Genomic DNA, 20,767 nt, shown 5'->3' on the forward strand with positions numbered 1-20,767 from the left:
AGGGGTGGAGCTGCTTCCCTCAAGCTGGGCATTAGGATGTTGCCAGTTGTCCCAGTTTCAGCCTGACGAGATACGTGTGTGGAACAAGGTGGATGATTTAAAATAATGGATCTGAAAGTTCCTTTTTCTTCTATCATGCTGAAACAGGATTTTTCGGAATGAACAGCTACTTTTCTCAAACAGGAAACACCCTAAAGTACTGCTATATTATGACATGGATCAGGCAACTCACTGGAAAAGGCAGGGGCTTTAAAAAAGTATGTAATATAAGGGAGAATAGGAGAAGGAGAATTTACCATAATGCCTTTGAAAATGTTCTTTCCCATGCTAATAAGTTTAAGGCACAATCATTCCAGATTAGATACAAGTTTATTTGGAAAATCTATATTAAAACAACTGTGAGTTTCTGATGTATAGGTTGAGGGTGCATGAGGAAGGGCAGAGTTAAGGCTGTTTGGGAATGTTCCAAACCCTTTAACCCCTAAAGGGTTTTTTTGTTTTGTTTTAAACTAACATTTCTTGATATTCATACATAGTAGCAAACTTAGTTTAAAGTTAACAGATTTTTTTGTCTGTTTACTGAGTTTTTTTTAAAATGGCATCAATATATCACTTTTAAAGTGTCATTTTAAGCTTCTTTTGTCAACTGAAAAATATTTTGAACAAGACCTTCAAAGAAAAATTCTCGTATACTCTGAAAATAATCACATGCAAAAACTTTTTGTTTGCTTAAGAACAGTGAATATGGCGGTTACATATAGTTATTAAAAAGTTGATTAATTACAGCTTATTTTCTTCAGATATATCTACTACATGAGTTCTCAAGGATGTTTAACAAAAAAAATCATAATTTCAATTCAGAGTAAAGAAAATTCACTTAACAGTTTTTGAGATATAGGCCATTTTAAAAAAAAATAAACTTTCAGAAAAATTCTCCTAAATCTTTGGAGTAAATCTGGCAATTTTGGGGTCAATCCAGTTTTGCCTGCCAAAGTAAAAGGTTAAAAATAGAGTATGTAATGGAATCTGAGTGCAACCTTAATGACACAGGATGATATTGTTACCCCTTTTTGACCTGAGCAGCTAGTCAATTTCAGAACCCTGGGGATGTTTCAGCTGGAAGTAGAAACTGATGATGGAGTCTGGTATTTTCTTGGATGCAATCTTATTCATTTACAAGGAATGTACAATGTCCTGCTTCTCCAAACACAGGTGGAACCAGAAACAAAAGGAGTCGTTTCTTAGTTTACAGGCACAATCTTCCCTTAGCCAGCAACCCTGACCCAGAACCTTTTTCTAGGTTTTTTTCAGGGGCATGCTGTGGTTACAGGCTACTGCTTGGCTTTCTTGTTGCTTTTGAGCTTCTCTGTTTCTTGTCTGTCCCCTCCAGCTAGACTTTTTCCCCACACGCCAGTGGCGCTGGAACAATTTGTATACTGGGGATGCTGAGAGCCATTGAATCAAACTGTAAACCTTGTATATGATGGAAACCACTTCAAGCCAGGGGATGCTGCAGCACCTTCTTCCACCCCACCCCACCCCCGCTCCCCTACTTCCAGCACCTATGCCACAAGCACATCTGATCAGAACAATGCCCAATGGAACCATCCACCCATGTGTTGCTAGTTACTGGGCAGACTAGATTATGTCAATGTTTTAGGTATAGCCCCTTAACTGTGTCTTACACCTATCTTAATTGAAGGACGTGTTCACACCTCATTTTCAATGAGGCTGTAATTCAACCCATAACAAGGTTTAACCCAGCTTATAACAATATCATCCATTCATAATACTATAGAAAAAGTATTGACAGTGTCATTTTAAAAGCAGCCTAATATTAAATAAAGGTTAGCTGGTGTTGAGGAGTCTGATTAATATGCATAAAAATTAACATGTTCTGCCTTCTCTTGCTCTAGGTACAATTATCTGCTCACTGATTGTAGGAACACCTGCCAAAATGTGCATTCATTCATTTACAGCAATTATGGGCAACATAGTGAGAAAAATACTAAGAGCTGAGGATAAAGAAAACTCATCTTAGATTAATATGTCTTCTATATTTTTCAGTAAATGGCTTCATGTCCCAGGACTTTAGCACAAACTTTTAGTCACTGGTGATAGCTCATGAATATACAAAATAAAACCCTTCCACCACCCCATCATTGGTGGTATAACCAATTTTGACTTTAAACCAATATATCACTATCTAAATGGGTTTTGTATTTTGTGCTGTAGCCCCAGAGACTGCATGATCATCAGTAAGGATAATGTTTAGGCATTTCTGTTCCCTTACCAAAAAAACAGCTGACTTAAAGAAGAAAATGAGTTGCTAATATTGTGGTTTATATCCTCTGAGGACTAACCAAGAAAGAGCAACATAGTCACACTTGAGCAGATCTGTCATTCTCTTCTCTTCAAGTACCTTTGTGCCCTCCTGATTCAGAGCTTCTCTGGGGGCTGAAGAAGCCACTGGTGTACCTTAGGTAGCCCCTCAGGGCTCTCTAACATCATGTCAGCCTGTCCTCAGATGCCTATAGGCAGGCTGTGGCACCACCCCCAACATGTCCTTCCCATGGCTCAGATGCCAGGTCTTGCAGGATAGTCTGTGGCTGTCTTCCTCAGTTCCTACACTGGGGGAATTCTCCCCTGGCCAGATTCAAGGATTTTTATGCCCTTTTATGTCACTCTATCAGAAAGGGGATGGTGTTGGAGTGAGAATCTCACCCCTAGTGAGCAAGGTCCAGTGGGAGAAAATGAGAGAATCCATAAGGGGAGGACGCCCTCTGTGTTTCCATTTGCCCATCTGTAAAATGAATATAATATAATACTTGCCTACCTCAGGGGAATATTGTTGGACATACCAGTAATTAATTAAAGTCTGTTTGTTTTGAGATCCTTTGATGAAAGGCACTGCAGCATATAAGTGCAAAATATTGACAATTACTTTTGACTAGAAGAAAAATAGGTCTGGAAACCATGCCTAGTACTGAGAGACTTAAGAAGCTCAGAGGGTCCTGTGGCACCTTTAAGACTAACAGACTTGCATCTGAAGAAGTGAGGTTCTTACCCACGAAAGCTTATGCTCCCAATACTTCTGTTAGTCTTAAAGGTGCCACAGGACCCTCTGTTGCTTTTTACAGATTCAGACTAACACGGCTACCCCTCTGATACTTAAGAAGCTCAATCTATTTAGTTTATCCAGGATAAGTTTAAGAGGTGACTTGATCATGGTCCCCAAGTACGTACATAAGGAAAGAGATTTCTGATAGTAGATGGCTCTTTAATCTAGCAGAAAAAGACATAACAAAATCCACTAGTTGGAAGCTGAAGCGAGACAAACTGAGACTAGAAATAAAGTGCAAAATGTTAACAATGATGGTAAATAACTGTTGGAACAATTTACCTACGTGTGATAGTTCTCCAGCACTTGAAGTGTTTAAATCAAGACTAGATACCTTTCTAAAAGATGTACTGAAGCTCAACCAAAAGTTATAGGCTTAATGCAGAAATTGCTGGGGGAGGTTTGTTGGTCAGTGCTATGCAAAAAGCCAAACTAGATTATCGGAATGATCCTTTTTGGCTTTAAAATCTATAAATCTATCTATATGTGACTCAGATTCTTTCTTTCCGCCCCCCTCTATTATACTATACCGTGATGTATTGGAGATTACTATTAAGGTTGCAAACCATTTTACACAGAAACACTAGAAATTAAAGTGTCTGATATTCAGGCTAGATCTGCTTTTTAGTGACTTCAGCTTTGTTCCTACTATGAATTTCACCTACAATTTTATAAATAAATAAATTGCTGATAAATCAATTGTGGGCACAAAATTATGCTTGCAAAAATGGGGAGCTGGTTTGAAAATCAAACCCATGTTGAGTAAGTGTGAAGTTAAAGCAAAGAGTTTATGCTTAAAAGAACCTAAGTGATACAAGGATTAATTTTTCCCTCGGCTGACAAAAAATTTCCCATGATTTACTTGCACCTTCCTTGTAGTATGGGTTCATTTTAGTATTATTTTTAAATTAGCTCTTTTAATGTAAACTTTTGATCTAACTAAAGAACAGTAAAAATAGATTCCCTGCAATAACATGTTGCTCTGGGAAAACTCTGGGGTATAGAAACAAATAATCAATATCCATGAGACAGTTTTTATTCTTCATTCCAGTATTGTAGTGAAAAGGTATGGTGTGTGTGAGGCATATAGCTTTGCTTATTCTAGTATAGAATTAAATATTTGATGTGTGTTCCAGGTGGACTTTGGAGTCTAGGTTTATTCCATGCATTTTTTAAAAAAAATTGTATTTTGCTTTTAGGAGTTTTATATCTTCAATATGGTGATGAAACAAAACAGTTAAGGATGCCGAATGAAATTACAAGCACAGACACGATTCGTGCCCTCTTCGTAAGTGCCTTCCCCCAGCATCTGACAATGAAAATGCTGGAGTCTCCCAGCGTTGCCATTTACATCAAGGACGAGAGCAGAAACATATACTATGAACTAAATGATGTAAGGTAGGTAAACAGTGCATCAATAGCGTGAAAAAGAGTTAAGCTGATAAATATCTAACAAATATCAGGTCTGACACATCGAGGCAAATTCAGTGGTGTCTGAGTAATTTGGCGTTTTCACAGTTTGACACATGCCTTAAGCTATATGTACCACATCTGTTGCACAAGCCGTATATGTATGATATACTTTATTTAAATATTCATGCAATACAGATAAGTTTGGTTAGCTTTTACAATTAATATTTTATTGTGTTTTTACTAAAACATGTATATTTGAAATTTTAAAAATAAAATAATTCACAAAATGGCCTTAAAACAGATCCCTGTCTCTACTGACAGAAAGTCTGATGTAAAGTGGGGTGGGGGAAAGTGTCATGGGTATTTTGGGGCTGGAGGGAGTGTCATGGAGGAAGGGAGTGTCATGGAGCAGAGCTCCACTATTTATCATCTACCACCAGCATACAGTCCGTTACACCAGTGGCAGAGGCTGGAGTGTACCCACTGCTGCTCTAGCTTCCATCAGGACTGGGCAACTGGATACCTGCCTCTGGTCCTAGGTGCTACATTAATACAAATAATTAATAATAATAGTTAAAAATACTTCTGAACTCAGCCAATACTGCATACTAGAATATTGTAAAGATCTGGTGTGTGTGTGTGTGTGTGTGTATGTGCATGTCCTCTGCTGGATGGGATCAGAGCTGCTCAACCATGTTTCTTAAGCCCTGAACTTCTGACACCAATTGGTATTTGTGCTTTTGGAGCAGAAGGATTGGAATGTTAACCCATAACCACCAAGAAGTTCCCAGTGGCCTACGTGCACAGCAGTTACAACCATGTGGCTGGCCACAGATTTGTTATGTGTGAAAAATAGTTCAGGGATATATGGCATATATTTATACCAGACTGTTCGTAAGGTAGTATATGATAAATATCAGAACAGACACAAAATCACAAGAGCGAAGCAGAAGAGAAAAAGGGACTGAAGGAAAAGTGTTCAGTTCTAACTCTGTCAAATAGTGAATGTAAAACAGATGTGCAAATAAAAAAATACACAAATGTATACCTGTTATCAGAAAAGTTTGAGGTGGAGTGGAATGGAGATATGGTGCGAAATACAATTCACTTCAGAGATCAAATGCCCTGTATTTTACTATGTTGCCTTAAAGCACTACTTTACTTCAAGCTGTCATATTTCTATAAGATAGCTATGGAGATTATTTTTAAACCAAACTTGACATTAGTTGAGTAAACTCTCTCAACCATCATTTTAGAGATAGAAAAAAGAGTAGATTAAGTTTGGTCCAATTAAAGTTATTACCTCGCCCACCTTGCCTCTGTTTATGGCATCATCATTTGTGAGCTACGAGTGAACTGAAAAATGAGAGAACTTTCCTTGCATTGAAAAATACATTAACAAAGAATCATTCCGTGTCAATATGGAGAGCAGAATTCTGTAGTTTAGATTCTTCATGCAGATTTCTGAGCAGAATTTTGTCCTTACCTTATATGTAACATCTGTACTGTTGGCACTGAATATTATTTAATTTTACAGACAGTAAACATTGTTCCCGAATTATTCACTAACTAAACGTAGACCCATCACCTCTTTTAGATATTGATATTATCTTAAATTCCATATTTGTAAGACAGAAAAGAGTTTTTGCTGCCATAAATAAACTAAGAACCTAAATTTGCTACAGGATAGGTATTTCTTGTGCATTCTACATGTAGTTAACTCTCATCAACTCTAAACTTCTCATTAACCATACATTTCTTAAACAGATGGGACTGATCTGTCTGTTAAGCTATGTGGTTTTTTAATAGACTACTTGAAGTCTACAGCAGCAGTGCAAGTTCTGACTAGTTACAGATTCAAAGCAATCGCTGACTGTAATATGACTTTAAAAGAAAGAAATTAGACCAGCCCAAGAATACATCACTTCATTTTTTTAAAAATGATAATCCTAATGAGTGAGATCAGTCCACTAAACTTGTTGCTGTACCTGGAGGAAAGAAATTCAGACTTTTGTGCAAATTCTCTTGAAATCACTAGTGTGAACTGAAAGGAATCACAGTTTTGAAAGGACATTAGTGTGTTTAGATTGTTGCCGTTAATTAGATTGTTGCTGATTAGTACAGAACAAGAAATCAGCAGGACTCAGTGCAGATTTCTAATCTATGAAATTATTGTAAGGTAGGTTTTGAGACTAATGTAAAACATCTGTCGTCTGATTGTTGTCTGAATGAGTCAGTTTATAAAAAGACTCATGAATGACAAGGCTCTTTGTGCTAATCTTAAAAATCTTTTGGTGTTTTCTTCTAACAATTTGCATCAAAATTCTGTAGTTTCTTTTATCAAAGCTGTGCTTTTTGATTTAAAAAAAAAGCTGTATGAAATATTGGAGGCTTGAAAGTTTGTTTTTACATTCGCTGATGAGTTCTTAATCGCTGTGGAATGTTTTCAGTTTTGTGAACAAACTATCGTAAGTTACACTTCCCTCAAGAATAATTTCAAAAGAGTATTTTTCTTTTGATTTGTGCTCATTAGAATAGCAGAAATTCATGTGTTTGTGTAGAGTACACAATGAAGCATTTAAATATTAACTTAAACCCTTTTGGGTGCATTGTAAATATTGGAGCTTTATTATCTTACAAAGTGTTTTCATTCTGTGCCGGGGATCTTGAAAGAAACTCAGTACCACCTGATTTTTATGGGTGTGGACCTGTACTGAAAGAACGATACTTCCCAGGGGAAAGAGAACTGAAGTAGGTTTTGTTATTTGTTTGTCTATTTTATAGCAGTAGGGTTTTTTATTGGTCAGTTGCAGCAAGATCGTGATGGTGGTTGTCTGTTGCCTGAATCCTTAGGGCAAGCAAAGGAAATGTCTAAAATAAAACTCCTTTCATCTACTATCCTTGTTGATGTTTTTGATTCCAGGAACATTCAGGACAGATCTTTCCTTAAAGTTTACAACAAAGATCCTGCTCATGCATTTAATCATACATCCAGAACTGTAAATGGAGATATAAGGGTAAGTGCCAGAGTTGATTTATATTCATTTTTATTTTATCTCCTGTTTTCTATGTGAAATGTTTACATTAACGTATATAGTGTGAATACATACATGCTGCAAGCGGATGACACTGATCCATGCTGCTAACTCATTTATTGATCTATTACTTTATTCCTTGTCACTATTTACTCTAACAGCTCTCTGATCCCTCATTTATTCACAATAAAGAACTGAAATCACAGCACAATGTTTTAGTAATTTGTTTCAGAATGCAAATTGAAGTCTCATTCATTAGTGGGCACCAAACTCTTTCTTCTTTTCAACAGAGCAGAGCATGGTTTAACTTTACTCTATTAGTAGTGCAACTCGCAACCCCATTTTCAAAAGCTTTCCAGTTGAGCTCCCTGTCTCCTGATGTGCTTCATAAATGGCCATCTCAGACTCAACATACTAATAAATGCTTTGCAGTTTTGAAAAGCGCATCAATTTTTGTGTGTCTATTAAAAATATCATAAATGTAGTAACCTTTGTAAAGGTGATATCTTTGCCTTTGAATTTGCCAAGAAAGCTTCTGAAATTTATTCCCTTTGTTTTCTTTTTTGTTTAAATATAATATATAGGAAATAATAAAGTCATATTAAGCCTTCAACAAGGATACAGTTACTAACAAGTGTGCTGCTTGGTTTTTAGTAACTTACACATGCTCCAAAGCAGATGTCAAATGTTCTGAGGAACTCCTGTAAAAATATTAGTTTATAATTGTGCATCTGGTTCTTGATTTCACAATTTCTTTTGCATCTGCCACAGAGCTTTGCTTTTTTGGTTTGATTATATTTAAGCACTTTTGCAGTTGTAATGGTATAGAGCATTGTTGTTTCAGTACAATTGTGGCAGTCGTTCAGTTTCCTGTGGTATTTTCAACCACCTCTCCTATAATTATTTTATTTAAATATTTGAATTTTAAAACATCATAAAACAATCTCTCTGATGGGTCAGAAAATCCAATTATCTGATTACTCACCTCACTGCACGCTAAAAATCTGTATATAGAGTGGTAGCAGCTCATGTAGGGGCTGATCTGATAAATTGCTATGTGTCTCCTGCAAGGTGCTGAGAATCCTGAAATACTATTGACTTCTATGGAGCAGTAACCGGATGTATCTGAAATATATCATTAATATCCTAGGGCAGGGCACATTTTCGGTGCCTATAGTAATGTTAACCATTGTAATAATAATGCATTGACATTACATCATTAGGCCTAAATTGTTATTGTCCCACTTGAAAGGGGGGCTAAATGTAACTTTTTTGAGTGTTGTGTGCTGGTCTGGTATTCAGACATGTTTTGCTAATGTGTACATAAAATCAAAATATCAGCAATCTTGATTACTTCTTTGGCCCTGTGTCAGATATTTACTATCTAATAAAGTTGTTTCAAATACAAACGTTGGTTCTCTGTAAAAACAGTGGTTAAAATTTGTATTGTTCACATTAAAATATAGAACTGTGCAACTGAGATTATGCCCACAGATACATATTGAGTATGGCTAAACTCTCTCACTCTGGCCACAGTGGGATAATTCAAAAATAAAAGTGGCTCCCTCTGTATCAATGCAGGAGGCTGGACTAGAGGACATCTTAAGGTCTCTTTCAGCCCTACGTTTCTACGATTCTATGATTATTTTACCATGTTCCACTCTACTCTCGGAGATGGTTCTGTGAGTGTGTGTCTTACCAGAGGTGGCATTTCAAAATCGTCACATCTCCCAAGAATAGTTATTTCATGGTTTATGGCCAGCTCACCTGGGGATGTGCTTTTGTTAGATCTCACAAGCTCAGCAGAGTGGGTTTGGTCAGCTCTTGGATGCCCTTTTCAATTTGAGAGGTAGTCCCTTCAAGTCAGAGTTCAGGACATTGGTGAGGTAGCATTGAGAAGCAAGAAAAGAAGCACTTGATTTTATGTTTTATTGCTTATATATGTGATCACATGAATATATATGGTGGAGAGGAGAACCCAAGAGTAAGAATGCATTCGTTCTGCAGCTGCATTGAGGCAGACAGATGTAGGATATGGAAGAAGTTGGGTGGTGGGAAAGATATCACTCCAGTCTTCCTACCTTCACCATGGTGCTTCGATAAATTGAAACTAACTATACTAAAATGAGAGGAGAGGAAGGAGTAATTACTGTAAACACAGTGCTTAGCATTAGCATCTGTTTCAGTAAATCTAGGGATAAAGCGTTTATTGCCTGTCCTGTTTTAAGGAGATTACTTTTGAAATGTATCAGGGGGTAGCCGTATTAGTCTGGATCTGTAAAAAGCAACAAAGAGTCCTGTGGCACCTTATAGACTAACAGATGAATCATGCATCTGACGAAGTGGGTATTCACCCATGAAAGCTTATGCTCCAATACATCTGTTAGTCTATAAGGTGCCACAGGACTCTTTGTTACTTTTGAAATGTGAATCAACACCGTACAAAGTCAGATCTTGTCACACATCTTTTGTATTATACTTAGGATTGGCAGAATCAGATGTTTATTTTTTATAATGTCGATAGATAATACTGATGTTTATTTTAAAGCTTTTTTCCTATTTTTATTATTTAAATTTTCACAGTTATGGAAAACTATGGAGGGGATCAGACAATAATTACTTAATGACAGTCGACATTGAGACTCAAAAAGTTAAACCTTTATAGCCATTAAAACTCAAATAGCCAACATCACATGTCCAAACATACAAAGTTAGTATCCTTAAATCAAAGTCTAATAGATTCTCAAGCTACATTTTTCTTACTTTGCCTATCAGTAGATTTAAATATTCTTCATGCAGTTTGCAGGCATTTCACCCTTGTGACTGTTCCTTTTAATTTTTGTTTAACTAGCGTCCTCATTTTTGTGCAGCACCCCTTTTTGAAGTTAAATGCTACTGTGCTGGGCTTCTTTGGCATTTGTCCCTATACAAGGGTGTTAAATTAAATGATATGATGGTTGCTATACCAAGGGGTTCAACTATATTGATATCCTGGACCAAATCCTGTGCTCCACTTAGGACTGACTCAATAATTGCCTCTCCCCTTGTGGGTCCCAGGACAAGCTGCTCCAAGAAGCAGTTATTTATGGTGTCAAGAAATTTTATCTCTTCATCCTGTCCTGAGGTGACATGTACACAGTCAACATGGGGATAGTTGAAATCCCCCATCATTATTGCATTTTCTCTCTTTGCAGCCTCTCTAATCTCCCTGAGTATTTCACAATCACTGTCACCATCTTGGTAGGTGATCCTTAGTACATTCCTACTGTTGTACTGTTATTGTTCAAGCATGGAATTTCTATCCATAGAGATTCTATGGCACATTTTGATTTGAGATTTTTATTTCATTTGACTCTATGCTTTCTTTGACATATAGTGGCACTCCCCCATCAGTGCAACCTACTATGTTATATATATACATATATGTATTGTACCCTGGTATTACCCATCCCATTGGTTATCCTCATTCCCCCAAGTTTCTGTGATGTCTGTTATATCAAAATCCTCATTTAATGACAGGCACTGTAGTTCACCCATTAGTATTTAGACTTATACATTTTGTCAATATTCAGTTATTTTCCTTCATGTAAAAGTATTTCATTTAAATATGACTGTCCCTCTCTAGCTCCTAGCTCTACTTTACCAACTTCTTTCCTATTCTCTTTGTGAGAATATAGAGTTCCCTCTTTAATAAATTAATCCCTAAGAGATGTGTCTGCCTGCACCGTGTGCTCATCTGCACCTGTCAGCTTTCCCCTAGTCCTTAGTTTAAAAAAATCCTCTACAACCTTTTTCAGAAAGACATAGAGGTAATAAATGCAAGATCATGCTTTTGAGTTCTTCAGATACTTTAAACAAAGGCATCCAGATTATGGGAGATTCCTAGCAGTGTTTCATTGGATTGTGTTTAAGTTAAAAATCTTCATGTCATTAAAGGCAAAAAGTAAAAATACAAGTGTTGCCAAAATTATCGACCACTTGCTGATTTTTTGTAACAGTCTTAGGATATGTCTATACTGCAATCACAAGCTGTATAGATATACTGAGCTAGCTCAGGTACCAGAATGATTGCACCGTACCATTAGTGGGGGGAGGGGGATTTGTCTGGCTGGCCGAATGAAGGGAACAGTGCTTTATGGCTGGGGGGAGCTGAAGGGGAGAGGTCAAACTACTGCAAAAGGGGACAAGGGGCCAGCATGGCGACACTGACGCATCCCCTGGGAACCGGACGGGCGGGAGGGTTAAAAAGGGGCAGCTCTGTGCATCAAGCCCCCTTCTACTCAGAGCAGGCTGAGGCAGCTCAGGTACCAGAACAGTGAAGCTGCGACAGCTTGTGCTCCAGTGCGCACTAGACTTGCGAATGATTCCTGGGCAGGCTTGTGCAGCCACGCTGAAGTGCACATTGCTGCAGCTTCCATGCTCCAGGACCTGAGCTAGCTAAATGAAAGCTAGCCTGGGTATGTTTACTTGAACTGTAATCACACCCTGTGACTGCAATATAGGCATCCGCTTAGAGTGTAACTCCTAAAACTGAGAACAAATATTTAAACACGTAGTTGTTTGAATGCATGATAATGCTAGGAATACCCGTAGTACGTTTATAAGTTGCCATACACTGCCTTACTGATCCCTCTACCATAAAACATTTTCTTTAGGAAAAAAGCCAAGATATGTATATCTGATACAGAACTTCTAAACGATACAAATATCCTTTTTCCTGCTGTTTTGCTGCCTGCTTTTTCTAGTGCTCTTGTTGTCATTGAGAGGTTATGACAACATGAGCCATATTGTATTTATAAACATCATGTGTTTCCTTGATATGACTTGCAGTGTCTGCCAAACAGAACACATGGAAGAAACATTTCTCATTAGCTCAGCATTGGTTTTGGTTATACTGATTTCCGGGACAGGAAAAATGCCTTTCTTGCTCAGACTTAACTTTCGGACAGTGGAAGCAAAGCCTGTGAATACCCATGAAATCTCTTGAACAGGGAGGCTGCTGCTGTTTTAGCCCACATGTTTTGTCTAAGAGCTTCTTCTAGCAAAACAAAAGCAAAAGAAGTTTAGTTTTAAGAAAATGTAAAGACAAGCTTAGCTGAAAGTACTTTTGTGTTCTAATACCTGCCGGATGCTTCTAGAAAAGGAGTTCACCAAAAGATGTAAGGTAAGATGCCTATTTGTAGTGAATATGGAATTCCTTTTTCTTTTTGGCTAAAGGATATATTTAGATTAACTGGAGATTTAAACCAGAGATCAAAACTAGATTTTTTTTAACATCTTCCAGAAAAAGAAATGTTTTATTCCCCTGTTGACAACCAAAACTAGTCTTTATGTCTAGTTTAAAATCTGTGTATAGAAAGTAATAATTCGATTATTTTCTAACTTGTCATTTGAAATCTGGTTGAGAGTTCAACATAATATATAAATATAGTATCTGATGCTCTAGGATTGTTTCTGTGACATGAGTTTTACTATTTTTAATGAGTGAGCTATTACTAAGCTGCCAATTATTTATGCTGCTGTAGGGAAGAAGACATTGAGAGGTAGCCGTATCTAATCAAACTGTTATGAAATATAATAAATGTACCCGTGCTCTTTCATTCATGTGTCTTACATATACTATAAAAATTACCCCATAAATGATCTAGATTATTGAGAAGGTAGCTAGAAGCTTAAGAATTAGTTCATTTTTGTTTTTAACTATGAATAAAAGAAAATATAAATCTCAAGTATCGCACATAAAATGATCTGTTTAAATGTACAGATCCTGAGCTGTTTGGATGGAGATCTCATTGTGGCTTTTTAAATAATTAAGTGGTAATGTGCTATTGTTAAATTATCTTTATTTTGAAAAAATGTCATTCATGTTGTATATAATTATATAGATTCTGTAATATATCAACAATCTAAAAGTAGCATTTTAAAAAGTTGCCAAAGAATAAAATGGATCTGTTAAAACCAAGTTCTACCTACTTATTTTCAAGTTAAATGATATCAAACTTGATCTGAAAAAAAGCATTTTAACCAACATCAACTAGTCTAGGAATATGAGTATGCCTCACCCACTCTGCAAATACCAGGAGTCTACCAGTTATATGTTACTCTCTTTTTAGACTAAGATATCACAAATCTGTCATCTGGAAATCCCCAGTAACTTTTTCTGTGAAGAAATAGATCCAGGCTCCCACCATGATACACTCACTTTAATAGTGATTTTATTTCCTTTTAACGGCCTCTCTTTCTGGCTGAGGGTTGCAAGCAGCTTGCTCTGGAGCATGTCAGTACACCTCTTGCGTCATCCAGATAGAATTATTTAAGAGCAACTCAAGTTTTCTGTTGGCCTGTGACTGAGTCTGGAGGCCAAGTGTCTAACACAAAGCCCAATTGTGAGGTTGGCCTTCTTGGGCAAAAGTCCCATTGGCTTCAATGGGAGTTTTCCCTGAATAAGGACATGAGAATTGGGTTTGGGTCCATTTTTATTGTTTATTATTGCTTTTATTCTTAATCCACATACTTTTACAGAAGGTTTCCTGGTTCCTATTCCTTGGATGTTTTACTCTTTCACAGCCCTTGCTTTTGGCAAATCAATTTGCAATAGTGTGGCTATTTATCTCCATTTCCTAAGTATTTGGCAGAGTCAAACATTGCTAGAACTCGCTAATGCAATGACATACTATAAAAATACTCATGTGTCCGCCATTGTCAGAAAACAGTCCTCCCTTGTAAATAAGGAAGCTTATAAGAATTCAGAAGACCCCGTAAGCTCTGGGATAGCACTCGAACCAAAGATGGCTTTCGGTCTTCCATACAGCTTTGCACATCTGCTCTTACCTCAACAGAGATTAAAAATCACCTTGCTGAGGTTAATTTAGTCTATTGTGCTCTCTGTGACACCAGCCTGGTTGGAAGGAACAGTTCTTCTTTCTTTAAGCTTGACATTGCTTTATTTAATCAGGACTTTACTTTAGCCTTCCCTAGCATTCTTCCGTATTACATTATCTGGAAGTACAACTCTTTGTATAGGATCTGAGTTCCTTGCTCACAGCTGAGTCTTCGGTTCTTTGTTCAACCAGTTGCTTTCCTCTAGGCAAATATAGCAGCCAAAGGGCCAGATTCCATAAGGGAGATAAGGCCTACTTTGTCTTCATCCTCTTTTTTCTAGAGAAGCAGAAAAGAGATCCAACTTTTGATCTTTTTGGAGAATCCACCCACACAGCTGTGGTCTTTGATTAGATGGTGTCAGTTCTAATCTGGAGTCAAGAAAACTGATAGGACTCCTGAAAATATGAGCAGTACGAACAGCCCTTCTTGGATACACATAAGATCTGGGGTAATCTGAGTTGGCATAAACAAGACAGCTGCAAAAATCAGTAGGTAAAAGGGCACTGTGAGAAAGTATATGGTATTGGAATCCTATCTCTTTCTTTAATGTACAGAAACATATCTTTAGGCCTTAGGACAATTTGCATGTGATTGAAGTTTAACATGCAAATTAAGTGGCTGAACAGGCCAAAAGGTTTGTTGGATAAAGTTGGTTCCTCAACCACTCAGTTTTTAATCACAGTGGATAACTTCTACCCTGGGGATGCCTACTTTTAACCTTAGTTATTTACTTCAGCCAAGTAAGCAGTTTTGCATCCAGTCAGCTAAACTGCAGTCTGTTCTTGGTGGATGCTTTGCTGATGCATCAGCACATGCCTGGATGTATGTCTCATTCCTCCAACACACCCCATTTTATCCATCTATTATGGTGAATGTAATCCAGGAAGCCCAAGCAGTCCTCTTATTAATAGTCTCTGATTGGATCCTGTGGTCTAGACTGTTTACACAACATGGTTTCAGACAGTGGCATTAAGATTCTTCCAGGAAGGACCTATGGGAATCAAACTTCCCAAGTAGTTTTTTTGTCAAAAGTGGCTCGCTCCTTAGACCAGTTACAACAGCTCATTTTGTATACAATGAAATTTCTCTTAAGTCACCACTCAATGAACTACCAAAATTGTGTGGCCTGGAAGAGTTGGTCTCTAACTAAACTATCCCCAAGGTTTCAAATACATTTTTGTTCAGCCTTCAAAGTGATTGCAGGTTACAGGTGGCCCTTTCTTCAGGTTTCCCTGTATTTACAGGTAACTCTAACAATGCGTAAGACTCTCAACAAGTTAGTTGAGACCTGAGACCCCCCACGTCTCATTACACTGGTCTACAATTTTTGAGAAGTCGTCTGCTTCAGAGATAAAATGTGCTATTTATTATGTATTTTGATGTGCTGAATTCAAATATGACAATTAAAACAACTGATTGGCTACTGTTTCTAAGATATTTAAGTTTTTACATTTTATGTCTATGTATATTGTGTAGATAGTAGAGTTTTAATCATAAATTGTAAACCTAGGTCTTTTCATGTGTTTATGGTTGCTTTACATGATAATATTTCACCTGTCCTGTTTATATAACACTTTAAAAATCAGCAAAAGGGTTATCTAAATAAAATTTATTATGAAACAAAAGGCAAAAAACTATTCTGTACATAGTTTAGTCCTATTCAGTGTCTACTCGGCGCTTCTTGGCTTGTCTCTTGTATTCATTAAAGGGAGCATCTCTTGTCACTGTCCAGCAATAGTCTGCAAGCATTGATGGGCTCCATTTGCCCTGATAGCATTTCTCCATTGTTGCAATGTCCTGGTGAAATCGCACGCCGTGCTCGTCGCTCACTGCTCCGCAGTTCGGTGGAAAAAAATCTAGATGAGAGTGCAAAAATTGTATCTTTAGTGACATGTTGCAACCAAGGCTTTTGTATGCCTTGAGGAGGTTTTCCACCAACAACATGTAGTTGTCTGACTTGTTGTTTCCGAGAAAACTTATTGCCACTAACTGGAAGGCTTTCCATGCTGTCTTTTCCTTGCCACGCAGTGCATGTTCAAATGCATCATCTCGAAGATGTTCACGAATCTGAGGACCAACAAAGACACCTTCTTTTATCTTAGCTTCACTTAACCTTGGAAATTTTCCACGGAGGTACTTGAAAGCTGCTTGTGTTTTGTCAATGGCCTTGACAAAGTTCTTCATCAGACCCAGCTTGATGTGTAAGGGTGGTAACAAAATCTTCCTTGATTCAACAAGTGGTGGATGCTGAACACTTTTCCTCCCAGGCTCCAATGACTGTCGGAGTGGCCAATCTTTCTTGATGTAGTGGGAATCTCTTGTACGACTATCCCATTCGCAGAGAAAACAGCAGTACTTTGTGTATCCAGGCTGCAGACCAAGCAAGAGAGCAACAACCTTCAAATCGCCACAAAGCTGCCACTGATGTTGGTCATAGTTTATGCATCTCAAAAGTTGTTTCATGTTGTCATAGGTTTCCTTCATATGGACTGCATGACCAACTGGAATTGATGGCAAAACATTGCCATTATGCAGTAAAACAGCTTTAAGACTTGTCTTCGATGAATCAATGAACAGTCTCCACTCATCTGGATCGTGAACGATATTGAGGGCTGCCATCACACCATCAATGTTGTTGCAGGCTACAAGATCACCTTCCATGAAGAAGAAGGGACAAGATCCTTTTGACGGTCACAGAACATGGAAACCCTAACATCACCTGCCAGGAGATTCCACTGCTGTAGTCTGGAGCCCAACAGCTCTGCCTTACTCTTGGGTAGTTCCAAATCCCTGACAAGGTCATTCAGTTCACCTTGTGTTATGAGGTGTGGTTCAGAGGAGGAGGATGGGAGAAAATGTGGGTCCTGTGACATTGATGGTTCAGGACCAGAAGTTTCTTCCTCTTCCTCATCTGACTCAAGTGAGAATGATTCTGGTGCATCAGGAACTGGCAGTCCTTCTCTGTGGGTTACTGGGCATATAGCTGATGGAATGTTTGGATAATGCACAGTCCAGTTTTTCTTCTTTGACACACCTTTCCCAACTGGAGGCACAATGCAGAAGTAACAATTGCTGGTATGATCTGTTGGCTCTCTCCAAATCATTGGCACTGCAAAAGGCATAGATTTCCTTTTCCTGTTCAACCACTGGCAAAGATTTGTTGCACAAGTGTTGCAGCATATGTGTGGGGCCCACCTCTTGTCCTGATCTCCAATTTTGCAGCCAAAATAAAGGTGATAGGCTTTCTTAACCATAGTGGTTATACTGCGCTTTTGTGATGCAAAAGTCACTTCACCACAAACATAGCAGAAGTTATCTGCACTGTTCACACAAGTACGAGGCATCTCTGCTCACTTTGGCTAAACAGAAATGTGTCCCTTTGCAAAATCAAACACTGACAAATAAGAGAGCACGACACTGTATGATTTCTAGAGCTGATATAGGGCAATTTGTTCAGCAGAGTGATGTAAGCTTCATTATGATTGCATCATCCATGACTTCTAGGAATAACATGATGCAATTCATATCATGTATGACGCAATCCCAGCTTCAGATTGCATCATTCATTGTTTTGCCTAAAAAGCAAGTCCTGTCCAAACCCAGTCATAGATTTATTCATAGATCCAATCAAAGATGGATTTTAGTCATTTCTGGTTTAAATTGAGATCCCTTCCCTTTATAACTCACTTATCCTCCGCCATTCCCAAGTCAAGGGTCATATATACTGACCCAATAGCATATCTTGAAAACTAGAGCCAATCAACAATTTTAAGCATCATTTTCGTTCTCAGTGACCCAGAATTAGTAAAGTTTGACTACATTTATTTCAGAAGCATTTTGGCTTTAGAGCAGTGTTATATTACTTGTCTGTCCTGGTACACTGATTGCTAGATTGTCTTTGCATTTGTCAAATGTTGAACAGAAGGAAGTAAAGTTGAAAGAAAATTAATGTTCACATAACAGAACAATTACTCTTGAGACCGTGATAGCAATTATATTAATGTGGTAAAAGAGGTGTTAAGTAGGGTTACCATTCGTCCAGATTCCCCCGGACATGTCCGGCCTTTTTCAGTTAAAAATAGCGTCCGGGGGGAATTTGTCAATGTCCGGACTTCCCCCGCCCCCCATGCAGAGCGTGCGGGGCTTACAGGGCAGCCGGCCGGATGGTGCCACTTGCATGGGCTCCGGCAGCCAGAGCCCTTCCTCCACTTCCCCCCTCCTCTCCCCTGCAACTTGAGACCACTCCCCTCCTCTCCCTCCCTCCCCCCGCCCTGCATTTACAGATCGCCGGAGCTCCGACCCTGCTCCCCTCCCCCGCTGCTGAGCGTGCTGCTCTGCAGCACGGTAAGGGGGCCGGGGGTCAGAGAAGCGGCAGGGAGGTTCTGGGGGTGGGTAGTCAAGAGACAGGGAGCAGGGTTGGATGGGTCAGGAGTTCGGGGGGGGCTGTCTGGGGGTTGGGCGTGTAAGGTTTTGGACAGTCAGAGTACAGGTGGGGGGGTCTCAGGAGGGGGCAGTCAGGGGACAAGGAACAGGGAGGCTTAGGTAGGGGGTGGGGTTCTGGAGGGCAGTTAGGAGCAGGGGTCCCAGGAGGAGGCAGTCAGGGGACAAGGAACGGGGGGGCGGTGTTTGGGAGTTCTGGGGGGGGCTGTCAGGGGGCAGGAGTGGGAAGAGGGATCGGAGCAGTCAGGGGACAGGGAGCAGAGGGGGTTAGATGGGTCGGGAGTTTTGGGGGAGGGCTGTCAGGGGGTGGGGAGTGGTTGGATGGGGCGTGGGAGTCCCAGGGGTCTGTCTGGGGGTGGGGGTGTGGATAAGGGTTGGGGCAGTCAGGGGACAGGTGGGGGGTAGAGTCCTAGGGGGCCAGTTAGGATGTGGGGAAGGTCTCAGGAGGGGGCAGTCAGGGGACAAGGAGCAGGGAGGCTTAGGTAGGGGGTGGAGTCCTGGGGAGCAGTTAGGGGCAGGGGTCCCAGGAGGGGGCAGTCAGGGGACAAGGCGTGGGAGGGAGGGTTGGGGGTTCTGAGGGGGCAGGAAGTGGGAGGGAGTGGAAGGGGCAGGGGCGGGGCTAGGGCAGGACAGGGGCGGGGCTAGGGCAGGGCTCCTCCCGTCCTCTTTTTTGATTGTTGAAATATGGTAACCCTAGTTAATGCAAATACTTGCTGGCCTCCTCTATAGGTGTGGAAGATTCAGCCCACAACAAAGCAAACTAGTTCTGCAGCAGGTTCACAGTAACATATGCCACAAAGCCCAGCTGCATGGGGGCTCCCTATGCACTGTTGTGTGGGATGAGAAAAGGGGTTAGTGGATCCATTGTTATACTCATCCACTGACCTTTCCTTCCTACAGATGAGGACTGAAGATAGTGCTGGGTGCAAAACTTGTGACATAATGTTTTCCTCCTTATCTAGTGGTAACTGTGGGTTACAGGTGTAAATATGCGTAGGATTTAAACGACAAACTATATTGTATCCTATATATATTGTAACCTAACCTATTCCATATTCCTGTAATAGAAAACATGTTTTGACTCAGTCATTTGATAATTCCAGATGAAACTAAAGGTTGTTTTTCCTTATTCTTGTTTAATCATAAGAAGTTGTTCAATTCTATTTGGCTTTGGCACAGTAGCAAAAGCAACAAATATGGAACAAAAATAAAAGCTGAATAGTAGATCAGAGAGTCAAGAAGCCATGCATTTATTTTGATTTATGAGATCAACTACTTACAGGACTTCTTTTTTTAAAGAGTAGAAATCTGATATACAGCATATTTAAACCAAATAAAAATGCTGATCTGTACCAGAGCTATATATGCTTGAAACTATTCCTTTTTTGGGAAAAAAAATGGATGAATCCATCAGTTAGGCAGTGCCCCAAGGAAGTGCTGGAATCAAGACTGGTTTTAAGGATTTGGCTTTCAAGGCTGATGGCGACTGTATGCATTATCTTGACAATGCATTTGATCTCTTAAGGGGAAAGGGAAGGAAATGCTTGTTACATCTGCACAAAGCAGGCAACTTTTGTTTATGTACTTAAAATCCTATCTAAAAGCAGCAGTACAAAAGTAAACCAAACAAACAAACAAAGCTATTTGAGTGTAACACTAATCCCCAGCCATTTCAAGGGCTCCTACCTTAATTCTAGAAAAATCAGTACAGCTTTTATATGTTCATTCCAAAGAGAATAATAGCTTTTGGTTAGGGTGGGCCATAGTATGCTGCTGAGTTAAATGTGGATATTGGCAAACCAATGATATAATTATGTAAAACCAGCCTTTTTAGAATAGAAATGTGTTATGTTTCAATGTGTTTGTGTTTTTTTCA

General features: G+C 39.2%; 1 protein-coding gene across 10 annotated transcripts in view; it reads left to right on the forward strand.

Annotated features, from left to right (window-relative positions):
* The window catches only part of KIAA1217 (KIAA1217 ortholog), a 259,459-nt gene that overhangs the window by 153,122 nt on the left and 85,570 nt on the right, over positions 1-20,767 (forward strand). For 8 of the 10 annotated variants that reach the window (XM_054020702.1, XM_054020700.1, XM_054020699.1 and 5 more), the window contains 2 exons: positions 4,321-4,519; positions 7,458-7,551. In XM_054020702.1, the coding sequence (XP_053876677.1) occupies positions 4,321-4,519; positions 7,458-7,551 (293 nt within the window). Of the gene's footprint in view, positions 1-4,320; positions 4,520-7,457; positions 7,552-12,468; positions 12,734-20,767 lie in introns of those variants that run through there. The other 2 variants (XM_054020703.1, XM_054020705.1) reach the window with 2 other exon arrangements.

This window comes from Malaclemys terrapin, chromosome 2 (assembly GCF_027887155.1).
Source record: "Malaclemys terrapin pileata isolate rMalTer1 chromosome 2, rMalTer1.hap1, whole genome shotgun sequence".
NCBI classification, from domain to species: Eukaryota; Metazoa; Chordata; order Testudines; family Emydidae; genus Malaclemys; species Malaclemys terrapin.